General features: G+C 29.0%; 3 protein-coding genes across 10 annotated transcripts in view; 2 read left to right on the top strand and 1 right to left on the bottom strand.

Annotated features, from left to right (window-relative positions):
- Nucleotides 1-8,165, top strand: part of LOC145186061 (alpha-mannosidase 2C1-like) — a 26,797-nt gene extending 18,632 nt beyond the window's left edge. For 3 of the 6 annotated variants that reach the window (XR_016455314.1, XM_090096835.1, XM_090096832.1), the window contains one exon: nucleotides 880-1,230. Coding sequence is in view for 4 of the 6 variants with exons in the window: in XM_090096835.1 (XP_089952961.1) it covers nucleotides 880-1,012 (133 nt within the window). In the remaining 2 variants the exon portion in view is untranslated. Of the gene's footprint in view, nucleotides 1-879; nucleotides 1,231-1,262; nucleotides 1,544-7,420 lie in introns of those variants that run through there. The other 3 variants (XR_016455315.1, XM_090096834.1, XM_090096833.1) reach the window with 2 other exon arrangements.
- LOC145186064 (homeobox protein otx5-B-like) lies at nucleotides 2,603-16,192 on the bottom strand. 3 transcript variants are annotated; one of them, XM_080062119.2, is made up of 4 exons: nucleotides 16,009-16,192; nucleotides 4,621-4,776; nucleotides 4,153-4,304; nucleotides 2,603-3,503 (listed from the first exon to the last, which is right to left on the bottom strand). In XM_080062119.2, exons 2-4 carry the CDS (start codon nucleotides 4,760-4,762, stop codon nucleotides 2,970-2,972), a joined length of 828 nt encoding a protein of 275 aa, XP_079918245.2. In that variant the 5' UTR covers nucleotides 4,763-4,776; nucleotides 16,009-16,192; the 3' UTR covers nucleotides 2,603-2,969. The 3 variants fall into 3 exon arrangements, with proteins under 3 accessions (XP_079918245.2, XP_089952962.1, XP_079918244.2); XM_090096836.1 differs by lacking the exon at nucleotides 16,009-16,192 and adding an exon at nucleotides 9,507-9,613; XM_080062118.2 differs by lacking the exon at nucleotides 16,009-16,192 and adding an exon at nucleotides 5,236-5,472.
- Nucleotides 8,948-13,174, top strand: LOC145186063 (isoaspartyl peptidase/L-asparaginase-like). The gene is made up of 6 exons (XM_080062117.2): nucleotides 8,948-10,047; nucleotides 10,169-10,316; nucleotides 10,446-10,637; nucleotides 11,207-11,389; nucleotides 11,554-11,690; nucleotides 12,899-13,174. Exons 1-6 carry the CDS (start codon nucleotides 9,931-9,933, stop codon nucleotides 13,121-13,123), a joined length of 1,002 nt encoding a protein of 333 aa, XP_079918243.2. The 5' UTR covers nucleotides 8,948-9,930; the 3' UTR covers nucleotides 13,124-13,174.

The raw sequence follows: 16,192 nt of genomic DNA, 5'->3' as shown, positions 1-16,192 counted from the left end.
TTTATTCAATATGTGTAAATGAGAATTTAAAAAAAATAAAAAAAAATTTTGCAGACAAAAAACTTCATAAGTCATATTTCTATTATCAAATCAAAGGTAAAATTTCATAATTCAATAGAAAAAATTACTTATACTGTAAAAAAATTCAAAACATATGAAGCTATCGTTCAAACAATGTGTTAAAAAATGAGATTCTTAAAAATGATTTTTTTTTTCAGACGAAATAGTTCCATTTCAGTTTTTGCATTTTTGATATCAGAGATATAAATATATATAACTCCCTCCAAATGGTTTCTCCGGAATATCAAGTTGGGGTTATAGTCCTCTCGAGCTATATGTGCAGAAATTGATCTTTGTTATCATTATTAAAAATTACAAATAAAAATTGATATTAGTTCTTCCATTTCAAAGTTGCTGTAATAAACCTACTCAGGACGTGAAATTGTTGACGGAATATTGGAATGCAGGATCTTTTGCTTTTTTTTCTTGCCAAATTAATACTGACAAAGTCAAAAAAGCAACTGAACATTTGACCCTCCCCAAACCATAGAGATTGTAAAAGGGAATTCTTTTGTTTTTCCTTTTGTTCAGTCACGATGACTCTCTGCACAATTGATTTGGCCACGAAATTGAAGGTCGAAATAGGATTTACAGGCAATATTTTGTCTTTGACATGTAGTGTAGCATATAGATATAATAAAGTTCGTTAGGGCTATGTCGGCATCTGTGTCTATTTAAAATAAAAAAAGTAATAAGTATTTGTTTGTAATTTAATATACCAATTTACTTTACATTTAGCCATCCCCAAATGTGTTGTGGGATAAAATCATCTCATTTTGGAATTTAAAAAATCCTTTTAATTTTTTATTTAATTTTTAGATGTAATATTCTCGAAGATGACCTTGATTATGTCAGAGATAATCCTATACTAACCGACCAAAATACTTTTCAATTCGCATTGTCGCCGTTTGAAATACTTTCAATACGCTGTTACTTTGCTAAAACTTCCTGACAGGTGTCATTGATGAAGGTTTGATATTACTTTGTGTAGCACAGTCACACCGCTTACTGTCAATCCTAAACGTTCTGTGGCTTAAATAAAATGAAAGAAGCTTAAGCTTATTTTATTATCGGACATTTTTTACTAAGTCTCAATATCTAAAGTTTTTAACAACAAAATGTTTTTGTTTAATTTTTCAAAGACAAGTAGTATTCATTAGTTGTTTTTTACTAAATTTTTTTTTATTTGCTCGTACCTACAGCGCATGCCCTGGTATAGTAAAGGAACAATTACAGTCTATTGTTCACATGCAGTCCATCATTAAGAGCCCTGAGTGTCCATCCAATTCTTCTGTGCGAAATAAAAGGCGGTGCGAAATTTCGCAAAAAATCATGTTTCTGCAAATTAGTACATAAAAGTATAAAGAATATGTAAAAGATATAAGTAGAAGTGTAAAGAATATATAAAATTAGAAGTAAACGCCAAGTTATAGTATTGATAATTTAAATTATAAGATGAAAGGTGCAAAAAATTCTTACTCAAGTCTTGTTGTTTAAACTGATTAAAGGGATTGTTTCTTTTTTAAGATTGTTAGTTTTGCTTCTTTAAGAGCAATACAAAAGGTTTGATTGTACATTTAGCATGCTATAGCTTGTAATTTGATCAAATCCAGTGTTTCAAGAATTTTATTTTTGCACAAAATCATCTAGATAAAACCATGTGGATTAGTCGATAGAAATTTACTTTAGATTAGAAATCCTCTTGACAATTTCAATAAAATCTTATAATCTACCTCAATCTATATTTTTCCAAAATTTACTCAAAGCAATTGTCTTTTGTTAAATATTGGACCGATATTCAAGACTAGTTTTTAATTAAAAGTTTTCCAAAATTCGTTTTTTTTTCTGAAACTAAAGATTTCTGATTTTTGTTTTGGTAACAAGATTATTAGTTAAGTTTAGACAAAAGTTCAATAGTTTATTTAAGAAATTTGTAAAGAGGATTCTTAACATTTATCCTTAAGTAAAAAGTGTAATTTTCTCTTGATAACCCCAGTCTTAGTAAGTTAGGCCTAGGAGTAATGCTTAAGGGATTCAAAATGGAGTTTCCTATGAAAATTGAGATTTTAGAAAGTTGGCCTTCCAATATTGCTTCTTTACAAGGAGTTATTTAGAACAGTCTACGTATTCTGGCTTATTGATATAGAATCGTTTTGTTCTATATCATTATAATAATACTTTAAATGAAGGTTTTAAGACTGTCCTTTGTTATTTTTCTTTGTACACATCGTTTGTTTATTTCAAGTTTAATTTCCAAATTCGGTCCTAATCTGTCTTAGTGTATGTATGAATAAGTATGTATGAATAAGTGTGTATGTATGAATGTATCTATGAATGCATGCATGTATGTATTTATGTATGTATGTATGTATGTATGTATGTATGTATGTATGTATGTATGTATGTATGTATGTATGTATGTATGTATGTATGTACCAAATTATGAGTGATTATTGTTTTATAAGTTTATAAGTTTAACTCTTCAATATTTTTCCGCATCTTTAATTTTATATCTTCAAATTTGCAAGTTTTTAAAAAATCATCGGGTGTAAATAAATTTATACTGTCTTAATAAATTTATACAGACATGACGTATATACATAGATAAATACTATCAAGCGTTTTAAAGTAGCAAACCGACCGATAATAATATCCATATTTCTATTTATAATTTGTAATAAATTTGAAAAGCATGGAGTCGCGATAACTCAACAAAAATGACTAATTAGGTCAATCCTAATTAAATGAACGAGTTTCAGTCGTTATTTTGTTTTCAAAATCTAATGTTGCTTTTGCTTGTTTTGCTTCTTTTTCGATGTATGCTTTTCTTCAGCTTATTTTTTTTTAATGTAATTTGGAGAAGCGATTGCATGTGATAAAACTTGTTGGTGATTTTAAAATTATTTTTTTTACATCGTGGCATATCCCCACGGTGTACTCCCATGCATTTGGTTGTGGTAATGGTTAGGAAAATCCATAATTCCGTTTGAGGAAGAATGCCCACTACCTGTTGGGCCGTTTGTGTTTATGTTAACATAAGAGGGATAATGGTTCGTCGATCTAATGTAGCTGGATTGTTGCGACAGGTAGCTTGGCGCGTTATAAGGAACACTATTATTTGCACATGGGCTTAGGATGGGGGAAGTGGGATAGTTTCGAGAGTGAGAATTATCATATAGTGATGTTGATTTTGCTGGACGCCAAATAGAATTAATAGAAGAAGGTGTGGAAGTAGAACTTGTGTTGATACTTGACTTGTAACATGGACTTTCCGGTGAAGGTACCGATGTCTTTGGGCTTAACGAAGGAGCAGGTGAGCATGCATCCGGTTTCAAATCGCTATTTTCACTAGATATTGAATTCGAGGATGGTTTCTTTGATATCTTTTCTTTATCTTGTTTTGCTTTCTGTCGATGCTTTGCTCTTCGGTTTTTAAACCATACCTAAAAAAAGAAGTATCTTTAAAATAAAGATTAAAAAAAAGGTTTTTCTCACTGAAATGAGCTGAGGCAACAGCATTAAAACTCAGTATCGAGATGTAAATTTTCATAAAAAAGAAAGTCTTCTAATAAAGTTTAGATTTAGCCAAGTAATCTAATATTTTCCAAATTTTCCTTGTAGTTCTTCATTATAAACCTTCATTATACACCTTTGATAAATGTCATAGAATTACGCACATTTTATATACCACAATGACATTGAAACATACGATTTACTACGCAGGAAAAAGTTAAAACATTGAGGTGCTTTTTAACTTTTATGCGAATCAATTATAACGACATTTAAAAAATAAGTGGGAAAAAATAATCCCTTAAAAAAATTACTTAAAAAAATTTGTTAAAGCTTCTGAGTGTATTGTTTTTTATTTTAAAATTAGTTAATGACAACCCCCTGGGATGAAACACTATTCCAGTTGATAGCTATTTTGATTTAATATAAGTGTTAAGAGACTGATTAAGAACACGCATTTGTAATTGTTAGCCAAAATTAATGATTTTTCCTTATAAAATTATTTTCTATTAACATAGCTGTTTTAAAAAATATTTGTTTCGAAATTCACGGATAGAGTTAAAAACTAAAAAAACTTCATACTTGAACTCGTGACTCAGGCAGGTTAATCTTTCTTGCAGCTTCTTCTCTCATGAAAATATCAGGATAGTGCGTCTTTAGAAAAAGCTCTTCTAGAATTTCTAACTGAGACTTTGTAAATGTTGTTCTTTCGCGACGTTGTTTACGAGGAAATCCTAAAACAAAAACACGTTTTTCAGCGATCAGATAAAAAATAATAATAATAATAGAGTCAAAACATGGAGGACATACATTGTATAAATTTTATATCTGAATTTTTATAACTTTTAAGAGTAATGAAAGGCTACAGTTCATTTAAAGTTTGTACCATCGGTTAATTTTGGCAAAAACTTCGAATTTAGAAAAATGATAGCATAAGAAATAAGAAAATTTCATTAAATCTTTTTAAAACGTTCAGCCAATAAAAAAAAAATATCCTGACAGCATTTATGCCACAAAAGAATACAATTTAAGCAAATATAGATTACATACCGCAACTAGGAGCCAATGGGTAATGCAAATTCACATTTGGATGATAAGGAAATCCAGATGGCATCGAAGAGTATGATGGAATTCCATTATACGGAGAAGACCATCCCATATTGGAAAATTCACTAGAGTAGTTACGCGCCATAATTTTCTCTTTTTCTATAATGAAGCAAACTATTTAATTTCAATTACTTATATTTGTTTGCCACTTCTTTAAATATATATTGAAACATATACTTTGGATTAAAAAATGATAATGATAATAATAATAATAATAATAATAATAATAATAATAATAATAATAATAATAATAATAATAATAATAATAATAGGTACAAAATAAAAAAGCATCGTCGAAATAAAATTGAAAAGCTGTTTATCAGATGCATATTAGTAATAATAATTAAGAAAAGCAGCCATTGTTTTACAAATAATTTACAATGATTCTGAATTAGATGCCCATTCCTGTAGTTAAAAAAGAGACTTTGAAAATAAATTTGATCGAAGTGATAAATTTTTCGTGTTTTCATGGTATTGCACTACTTTTTATATAAAGATTTACTGAAATAAAATTCAAAATCTGCAACTGAAATTGCTCATCTAATGTGGAGTTCTTACCAATAGCCTAACGGAGATTAAACTTGACGTCACAAATATAGCAAAAGGTCTGTAATAAAAGAGCTAACTTTTAAACGTCCATTAAACGAATGAAACGTAAACCTGCCGACATTAGTGCATTTGTGTGTGGTGAGATAGCTATTACTGTAAATGTATATGTAACTAGCCACTTCCTGATTAAAGACAAATATATAAAGTATTTGGCGTCGTTTCCCTTCAGTTACACTCAAGTATGTCATATTTCAACTCAAGTTTAGCTGTTAACTGATTTACAAAACAAAACAAATATTTTGACTTGGAAAAATTTGTTTGTTTTTTTGTTGTGCAATTGATTTTCACTATTGTTTTCCATTATAAATATAACATATATAAAACATATATCTTAATACATATAAATTAAATATATGTATATTTAGATGTTCGGATTTTTTCTTCTTTTAATAGCAGCCGCCATTAACACTTGTTATTGCATTTTTCTTGGTTCAGTGGCAGCTGAGGCGCTACTAATTTCAAACTACACCTTCTTAATAAACTTAAAAGATCAGCTCTAAATATTTTAATTCCTTTGTATATTTATTTATTAAAAAAGAAGTTCCGAAAACCTTTAAGAACTTTACTAGAATTGTTTTTTTTTTCCCGATAAGCCTCCCGAGCTATTTCTCTGCAAAACTAACAAAACCAGCAGAAAGGTTTTGAACTTTGTCGGTGAAATTGGGGGGATGTTGTTGCCGGTAAGTACTTTGTTGCGTAAACTTTTTCGTCACAAATCGGATGAGGCGAAAATCCTTCTTCGCTTTTCAAAGGAAACAACATTTCAAATGTTAATAACATTGTAACTTTTTTTCAAACTCAATCATTTGGCCTTTTTTAAATTTATCTAAGGAAAAAAATGTGAACAAAATTTTTCCGAGCAAGAAATCTAACAGACTTGAAAAAATTTTTCCAGTTTTACTTCTTTTGTACCATTTTTTACTACTTTGTTTTTTTGTTTTTTTTTTGTTAAAGAGAAAGATGTAAATGAAATAAAAGAATTAGTATATTTACTATAAATATAAAAATGTCGGGTTACGATCTTTTAATGCGAAAAAAGCAATATTTTCCTATTCCAAACAAAGGGTGCTTACAACAAGCGTAAAATGCAACACTGAGCTTTGGCTGTCCAAACAATTTATAACCAGTTTTATCACAACCAGCTTATGATAAAACTGATAAGAACTGAGTGACGTATTTATGACATTATTGTATTCATTTTTTGTATTTGGAATATGCTTTGTAAACATAAAACCAAATAATTCTTTTTCTTGTACTTTGAGCATTTTAATCGCATCAATCGTATGCTATCATAACTAGTAATATATATATATATATATATATATATATATATATATATATATATATATATATATATATATATATATATATATATATATATATATATATATATATATATATATATATATATTGCCTTAGCTGCAGTTGCATGGGACTTACTTGATCTTTACAATACTTACAATACCAATCTTTGTAATGTTTTTTTATAAATACCCAAGTGTTTGTGATCTAAATATTGCCTTTTACATCGTTAACAGTGTGGTATAAATTTTTTATAACAGACTCCATGACAAACATTTATAGATTTTTAATCCAAATTTTGGAAAAAAGAGGTGGATCGCAAACATGCAAGAGTCACCGTGTAACCTTGAGCTAACAACAACATAATAACTCATCAACAAATATTGACACGAGGGCTGGAACCAGAATGTAACAAAAAATAACAAGAATGTTTAATAGAAAATAGTTTCGAAGATTTTGATTGCAAAAAAGAAGCCGATAAAAACTTAAATTTAAAAATTTTTATTTGGTTTTACTTTTTATTTTTTTAATAGTGTACGTCAACAAATGAAAATAAAATTTATACTATTTTTTGCTTACGTTTAAAACCTTTTTTTGTCAATGAATCCAAATTTATTTGTGTCTCCTTTTGTTGCAATCCTTCTCCCCCCTGCCGCCAGGCGATTCATTCAAAGCTTAAATTTATATTTTGAGAATTTTGACATTTTTTCGAGCTTAAAGATTTTTGTGATTCATAATTTTTCAAACAAACAATTTTCCCAGCACAATAACTTTGAGACCTAAGCAAGGATTGTCCCGATTGCGATGCTCAAATTGTAAAATTTTTTATTAGGTGTGTAATATACCAAACGAAAATGTGTTTGAAGCCAACAAACTCATCTCGGAAGAGTACCTGTACCACTATACAAGTCTTATAAGAAACTCAAGGAAACAGTAATAGGTAGACCATCATGGAATTTAACGAAGGTTACAAAACTATATAAAATCATTTAATACAATAGGTTGTCAATAGAAAAGTATGAAGTTATTTTAAATTAATCGATGGCGATGATGTTTAGATCCTTACATCAAAATAATAAAATGATGACATCATAGGAGTTAGGAAATATATTTAGCTTTGAATTGTAAAGATGCAAAAAAGCTAGTTTTACACCAAACATTTTACGTTGGCGTTATTAGCAAAAATCAAATGTTACATACAACACGTACACAGTCGAGTTTTTTTCTATCCCGTCCGCATGCTTTTGTATATGATCTATATGATACTTATGATCAAGCTATTGTAGAAGCGTGGTGTCATTGAAAACCTTTGTACAAATTAATCACCGTTCGTTACGCAACACTTGTTTTTTGAAACGAGAACTTAAGCCACACAAACAATAAAGAAGCCATCATTGACTCGCCATTGAGTCTATGCAGAGAGAAGAGGCTGGCGTATTAGAGGAAGTTTTTCGATATTTTTAGAACAAAGATGTTATGTAGATGTCTTGATAGAGTTTTCGTTCTTGAGCTATTTTGAAACTCGGTTTCTTTGTAATTGCCATTATTTTAAACATTAATACACCACATAATAGAAAGATATTGTGTTTTGAATACAGCACTTATGAATAAACTTAGTTCCTGTTCTAACTTTTGTAAGCATTACATTTGTAAAGTTAGATACATACATACATACATACATACATACATACATACATACATACATACATACATACATACATACATACATACATACATACATACATACATACATACATAGAACATCTATGATAGATGCATGCATGCATACATACATACATGCATACATACATCATCTTAAGTGCAAAAACTATATTTTACTAATACTTTACTTACGTCACTTAGTTTTCTTCTAAAAATCAAAAAAACTTGTAACCCTTCTATTTTGAAATAGCAAGAGTTTGCAAAGTAAAATATGGATGAATTTATAAATTTGAAAGATAATATGGTTTCTTGCAACCCAACTGCCAGCAACTCTAAAGCTTTAATTAACCAGAAAGCTTTTAATTGTCCAGAAAGTAAAGCGTTGTTATTGAGTCATTTAATTTTTTTTCTCTTACATATTGTTGAACTCTGAATGAAAATACCCAAGCTTTTTATTTTGATATATTAAGAGTATACAAGCGACTTAGACTATTCTAAATTCTTATGAGAAAATAATTATATCGTTAACCTATGAATGTAAAGCCGTGAGATATGTGTGTTATATCGATCATAAGTTTATTCATTTGGCAATTAAATTAATTATAGGAAGTTTCTCTCGTGTCATCACGTAATAAAAAAATTTAAGCTTGTTAAAATTCCTACAATTATTAATAAAATCACCTGACTATTTACTCTTGTGATTTACTCTGGTGATTTGATTAAAAATTGAGGAATTTTAAAGTGAAAAAAAAATTGGAATTTTCTACATAACATTTTGCATGAACATAAAATTAATGCTTTTATTTATTTATGCAAGTAAGAGTTTGAAAATAATTTATGCATTCAGAAGAAATCATTATTTGAGTGTACAGATATTAGGTCTATTTAGAAAGCTAACGTAGGTATCAACAGTTGTAAGGTCAGATAATAAATGAAAGTTCGTAATGGTCGTAAGGTTAAATTTTATATTAAAAGTATTTGTCAAACAATCAATGGGAAGCTTAATATTGCGATTAAATTTATTCTAAGTGATGCAAACGGTTCATGAGAGAAATTAAAATTTAGACGGTGACGTATATGACAAATGATGAAGTTGTATGATGATTGATTGTTTTGAACGAAAGAACTACAACGGTTAAAAGTATTGAACATGAATATCTCAGGCTTAATAACTAAATAACCCGAGCCTGAAAGTGCAATGAAACATCCCTGAAAAACTCAAACCGTCCTGAAATAACTTTTAAAAACAATCTTACGTTGTGAAAATTGTCATCGTTTTGTACTGAACTTTACTTTTGCACGCATTTGATAACATCAAATTCGACCGCAAATAAAACTGTTTATAAAAGATTTCGGAGCTCCGTAAAAAATAAACAAAAAACACTTCCAAGGTTTTTATATCTTACTATTTTCTCTCAATTGCTTGACATCAGCATTAAATATATGCATGCATGTATGAAATGAAATGTAATGTGATGTAATGTAATGTAATGTAATGCATGCATGTATGTATGTATGTATGTATGTATGTATGTATGTATGTATGTATGTATGTATGTATGTATGTATGTATGTATGTATGTATGTATGTATGTATGTATGTATGTATGTATGTATGTATGTATGTATGTATGTATGTATGTATGTATGTATATACATACATAAATTATTTTGAGCAATATGGAACCTTGTATCATTGTTCATGGAGGAGCATTTAACATTCCAGAGTCCTATGTGAAAAGGTATAAAGAAGGTACTAAAGCTGCTGCAAAGTCCGGTTATGAAGTTTTATTTAAGGCAAGAAAAATAAAGTTCAATAATTTGCAATTTTTACAGATTTTTCATTAAAAATTAATTTTGGTTATAAATCTGTACATACAGTGTTATGATTAACACTATATAACTTTTGCATATGCAGGGAGGTACAGCAGTAGATGCAGTTGAAGAAGCTGTCAAAGTTCTAGAAAATGATTCTGCTTTTAATGCTGGTCATGGATCTGTCCTTACAGCATCTGGTACAATTGAAATGGATGCAATAATAGTTGATGGGAAATTCTTAAAAACAGGTGCCTGTGTAAGCTTGTACTTGAGAAATTCTATGCTCTCAAACCTATCATAGTATAATGTTTTTAAGATGTTATTTGTTCATTTATTATTTTTTTAGGCTTTTTAAATTTGTAATTTATTCATTAAAGGTGCTGTAGGTTGTGTTGAAAATATTGCAAATCCTGTTTCTTTGGCTCGCAAAGTAATGGAAAAAACCAGTCATTGTTTGTTAGTAGGTGCAGGTGCAATGAAGTTTGCTAAAGATCAAAATTTTGATATTTTGAGTTCTACACAACTTATTACAAAAGACTCTGTCTGCAAAAGTTTCTGCATGGGTCAAGGTTAAATGCATTTTTGTATAAAGATTTATTTATCACCTTAAACATAAAGTATTACTGTAAATATTCATTATTTTATTGTTATATTTTTTTGTGGGTATATGCATGGAGATTCAATAGGAGTTAATGAGACAGATAGTTACAATTTTCAGTTGCAAATGTTTAAGAATGAAATAGATTGCAAATACTTTAATGAAAAAATACTGTACTCTGATGAAAAAATACTTTGATGAAAAAATGAAATAGATTGTAAATGTCTAAAAACGAAATAGATTGTAAATACACAAATACTTTGTGAAAATCAATGTAATACTTTATGTGTGTGTACAAACGTTTAACATTTATCATAATATTACTAAGTAAATTTCATTTCCAAGTGTTTAATCCCTGTTCTCCATTTTACTAAACTATTGTTTTTTAATGCTATTCTAGATCATTTTAATTAATAAGTTTATTGTTTCAGGGTCATGCTTGGTATAATTTTATATTGTTAAATATTATAAACTTCTTTACATTTTTACTAAACTTGATTTAAATTTTTTTTTTTAAAAAACAAAACAAATTTGTTTTAGGAACATTTGATGCACATATCGAGTTATATATGAACAGAGTAATAAAAGCAAATGATATCAATGACCTTGAAGCATGCTTTAAAGAACTTATGAAAGAGGACAAATTAACAGAAAATGGTCATGATACTGTTGGTGCAGTTGCTATAGATAGAGATGGTAATATTGCATGTGCTACTTCAACAGGTTGTTAACAATCTTGTTTACTTTTTAAAATTGATTTTTTTTTTTTAAAGAAATTTTTTAGGTGTTATTTGTATAATTCTTTTTCATTTTTTTTTTTTTTTGTTGTTGTTTTGTTTTTTTTTTGTAAAATATATATATATACTTATTGAAACTCTAACTATTAGGAGGTATGCCTGATAAGATGTTGGGTAGAGTTGGAGACAGTCCCATATTTGGAAGTGGAGCTTATGCAAACACCGAAGGAGGATGTTCCTCTACTGGTCATGGTGAATCACTTATGAAAACTCTTGTCTGTAGAGAGGTACAATTGAGAATTTTTACTATATTTTCCAAAGTTTGTCTTTATAATTTTTTTTTTTTGTTGATATTTTATGGTAAAACTAGTCACTCAAACTTTGAAATGGTAATTTTTTTTCTTTAAATTACTTAAGTGAAATATTAAAATTCTGCTTAATCTAAAGATTTAAGAGAAATATTTAAATTATTTTAGTAGAAATTTCTATACCTAATAAAGTAAAATATATAATAATAAACAAATAATTTCTATTTATTCATTTACAAAAAATAATAATAATAGTAAATAAAATCGAATCTCTTAAACCAAAATGAGTTGGAGGTATATAAATGCGTACCCTTGGGTGTTTAATACAAGTGGGGACCTAAATAACTGAGAGGGTGGGAATTTTTTTTAAAAATCTATAAGCGAGGGGGTGAAAATTTTGCGTTAATCAAGAAGACAAATGTATTTTATTGCAAAATCTTATGAGGAGCAGTTTAAACTACGGTAGTGTCAATTTCTGATCAAACTAATTTTCAAACAAGTTCGGATAGTCCAGTTTGGCCAAAGTTTGGTTGTGCTCTTCTACTTCTTCGGGTTCTCCTTGGTTATCTTTATTTGGTTACCTTTTGCTAAAACCAATAAACGGGGGTAGGTGGGAGGTGGGGGGTGGGGGGGTGGCGCCGATAATAACGTACGAGGGGTGGGATAAAATCTAAAAATAGTAAGCGACCCGTCCTTTTGTATTAAAACCCGAGAGAACATTACTTTTTCCTAGCGTTTCCGGTTTAGATTTACAGTAATCATGAAGCTACACATGTGCAAAATTTTGATGCTGGAAAGTATTGTTTTCCATTGGAGCGCCTTTTTAAGCAAACTAACTTTATTCAATGAAAAATAATGAAATCTGAATTGGTTTTGGTTATTTCTATTTGTCTGATTTGTTTTGGAACAAATATTTGTTATAATGGTTTTACAACTTTAATCATTTCTCCCAGCCTATAAAGTCTTTAGAAAACTAATTCATGTAAGGTCAACTTCTAATTATATTTTTTAATTTCAAAATTGGACTAGCTACATCGCAGAGAAATTTAATTTGCCTAAGTATTTGTTAAAACCAGTTAAATACTTCAACAGAATTTCTTTTGGTGGCCCATTTCTCCTTATCTCCCATAAAATTTCTAGGAAAATTTTCAGTCGTCTATTACTCATTTGATTATCTATTGATTTAGGCAGTTCGTTACCTTGAAAATGGATTTACTGCGATGGAAGCATCTGAAAAAGCCGTATCACTTGTTCTGCAACAGACTGGTGGTCGAGGTGGTGTTATCATGATCGACAAAAACGGAGATATCGGATATGCCTTTAATACGGGCAGTATGGCATGGGCAAGCTTCTCTCCAAAAAACTTTATTCATGGTTTAAGGCCTGGGGAACATTTTATTGAACCTGTTTAATTATTCTAAAGTAATTAGATTTTATTATAGTAAACTTAAAATAGCTAGTTACTCAAGTTTTGTTTTTTTGTTTCTTTAGAGCAATTATTATTACACGAGTCTTAAAAATCAATTCTGAAAGTAATTCATAAGTGCAAAATTTCATAAAACCAACCCAACTATTAAAAATACTATTTTCAATTCAAATCTTTAGCGATTATGTAATCCTGAAAGAATCATAGATTATCTAGTCGGATACATTGAAATAAGTTACAGAAAAAGCAATTTTGTTTTTAACGCTAATCTAGTAAGATTAAACATAATGATAATTCAATCGGACCTAGTTGTAAAGATGATAGTTTTACACCATTTCTAATGGACGATCAATTTGTAAAAAGTGAAGGGGGTTCGTCGGTTTCCCCCCTCCTATTCTTCCTGATGAATTTTTTTAACAGACTTGAGATTTCTTACCAAAAAAAAAAAAAGAATTCATAAAAAAATTTTGAAAAATTTCAGTTTCGTTAAAAATTAGCATTTTAGTGAGATATCAGGAAAAAATCCCCCATAGTACTAAAGTTGATATTAAGGCGTGGGGTTAAGCTTTTCTCCAAACCTCATCCCGGTCAGGAGATAAAAGCAGAGTTCGGTTAGTGGGATAGCGAATTGGTTAGAACAATTTTTTACTAAAACAAAGAGCATTTTTTCTTGAGGATATCAGTTACCTTAAAAATGATAAATATGGCCGTTAAGAATAGTGAATTGCTTTTAACACCAAAAAATAATGTTATTCTTTATTTATAGATAAAATTTAAAAAATCATTTCGCGTACAATAAAAATAGGCTCAACAATATTTGGACACATTTAATTGTTGTTAAGCAATTAATATATTTGCTCTTAGTTACTAAAAATATTTGCTCTAATAACTTACAAACTCCTCATATTAATTTGTCACTCGATATCTATAGAACGTTTCAACAAGTTCTTTTTTAGTTAAATATATTTCAAACAGTCATAACATTTTGTAAATTGCATTCTTCGTCAATATCCCAAAGTTTTACAGAAATATACTATTGCATATAAGTTAAAAAAAGTTTTAAAAATCTTTAGAATTTTCTCTTTGTTTAGCTGAACAGTTTAAACTTTTCGCATTTTTCTAAAAATTATTTCAAAAGCGCATGCTACGATTTTGATTGGTCAGCTCAGCAAAAATAAAACCTTCATCCTTTGACTTTTTTTTATTGAAATCGCAAACTCAGAGAATAAAAGAAGAAAGTTTAAGCAAAACTGGATCTTAAGCAAGCCTTGAAAATACTGTGACCTCAAGAGCGACTTAAAACACGTAAAGAAACAATTCAACCGTTGAAAATAAAACAATAGAAAGAAGTGCGCCCTTTCCGCATAATTTTAGGTCATTCAAACGACTCGTTTGACCTTTGATTTGTCACAGCAGAAAAAATTCGAGAAATCTTGTGTGACCAAGGAAGTTCTGAATGATTTTGTTTTTAACTTTGAATTCTCTTTTGTAAAGCCGTAAAGCAGACCAAAAAGATTTTTAGTTATAAATAAAAATATAAAGTTAAAAAGCATACGAAGTAATAGGCGCCATAAGTTAGTTTTATGACTTCGTGAAAACAATGAAAAAAACGCTGAACTTTGATTTTATTCTCTTGGAAAATAAATAAAAAGACGGGGGAATGCTTTTTTAATTTTGTCATAAATTTTTTATGGTCTAGTGAATCGATACAAGACTAACTTGATTGAGAAATGTATCCACCTACTTTATATAACTCCCCCTCCTTCGTCAATCTTAATTTCAATTTCGTTAGAATAATTGCATTTGGGACGGCAGCCCACGGTCCTTTTACTTCATTTTATGTAACAAATGAAAATTATTTTATTTAGGATATTTTGAATACAAAAGATTTGCAAGCTTTGTCACAAATATTTCACTAGTCCGTCCAGTCATGAAATTTACGGGACAATTGAATTTATTTCGTAATCTTTAAATTCAAACGATCTTCATACGCATGATTTTATATACAGAATTTTTTTCCATTACAACTATCAGAACTATCATATTTAGTATTGTTTAACAAAATATCATCTATACTGATTTTAAGTGTCAATGCGTCAAAAATGATTAAAAAAAGCAAAAAGAAACTACCCCTAAATAAATCACTGACATATTCCTAATTTTGGTGCATTTGATTCACAGAAAACTACTCCGACCGAATCTCTATCATAAACACTTACTGGCAGAACATTACAACGCATGTACAAAAGCGCGCGTTTGCTACGAGAAAAATGCGTTGTTACTAGATTCAATGACGATTCGACATTCCGATTTTAACTTCAGAACTTTAGTATTTACGTTCAGATTTTATTTTTAAAGAAACATCAGTTGAGGAAGAGTAGGTGTTGTTATAGTCAAGTAGGCGCATAGTTTAAAAGAAACTTTGTAATAAGTTTTGAAAATGAACTGAAAAAAATGAATATTATGATAAACGGAAGAGAACTCATCCTGAAACTCTTTTTTGAAGCACTTTCTTTAAGACTCCTTTATTATGTCGGTCAATCAAAAATTTTTTTTTTTTTTATAGCCACCCTGCAACATATTTTATATTATCGAAAAGGATCAGAACGTTTATCTTGAGATTTATTTAGAATCTCAAATCTTTAATAATATTATCAGACTTTCGTCGATATCTGTATTTTAAAGACAACTTTAAAAATTTTAAAAAAATTTACAATCCAGAAGTATATTTCAACAAAATTTAGCAACTGGGTCGAATAGATTAAAACTATTAGATAGCAATTTGACAATTATTGATTCAGGGTAATCTGGAGAGCTGTTTTACCATTTTAATCGTTAAAAATAGATCGTATAAACATAAGAAATATATACCTTTAAATATCTTTTTCTTTGTATTGTAACTGCTACCAAGATAAAATTGATTTCCTGCCGATTTTAAAAAGTACCAATATCTATCAAAGTCAAAGTAACAACAAAAAATGTCAGCTACAACATAAAGTCTAATTGCAGAACATGGTCTTTTAGAACTTTATAATGCAATTTGTGTAATTAGTCC

This window comes from Hydra viridissima, unplaced genomic scaffold (genome assembly GCF_058129835.1).
Source record: "Hydra viridissima isolate aposymbiotic clone 2 unplaced genomic scaffold, HvirCarnegie_v1 scaffold_9, whole genome shotgun sequence".
Lineage (NCBI taxonomy): Eukaryota > Metazoa > Cnidaria > Hydrozoa > Anthoathecata > Hydridae > Hydra > Hydra viridissima.
This window is presented reverse-complemented; position numbering and strand designations above follow the sequence as displayed.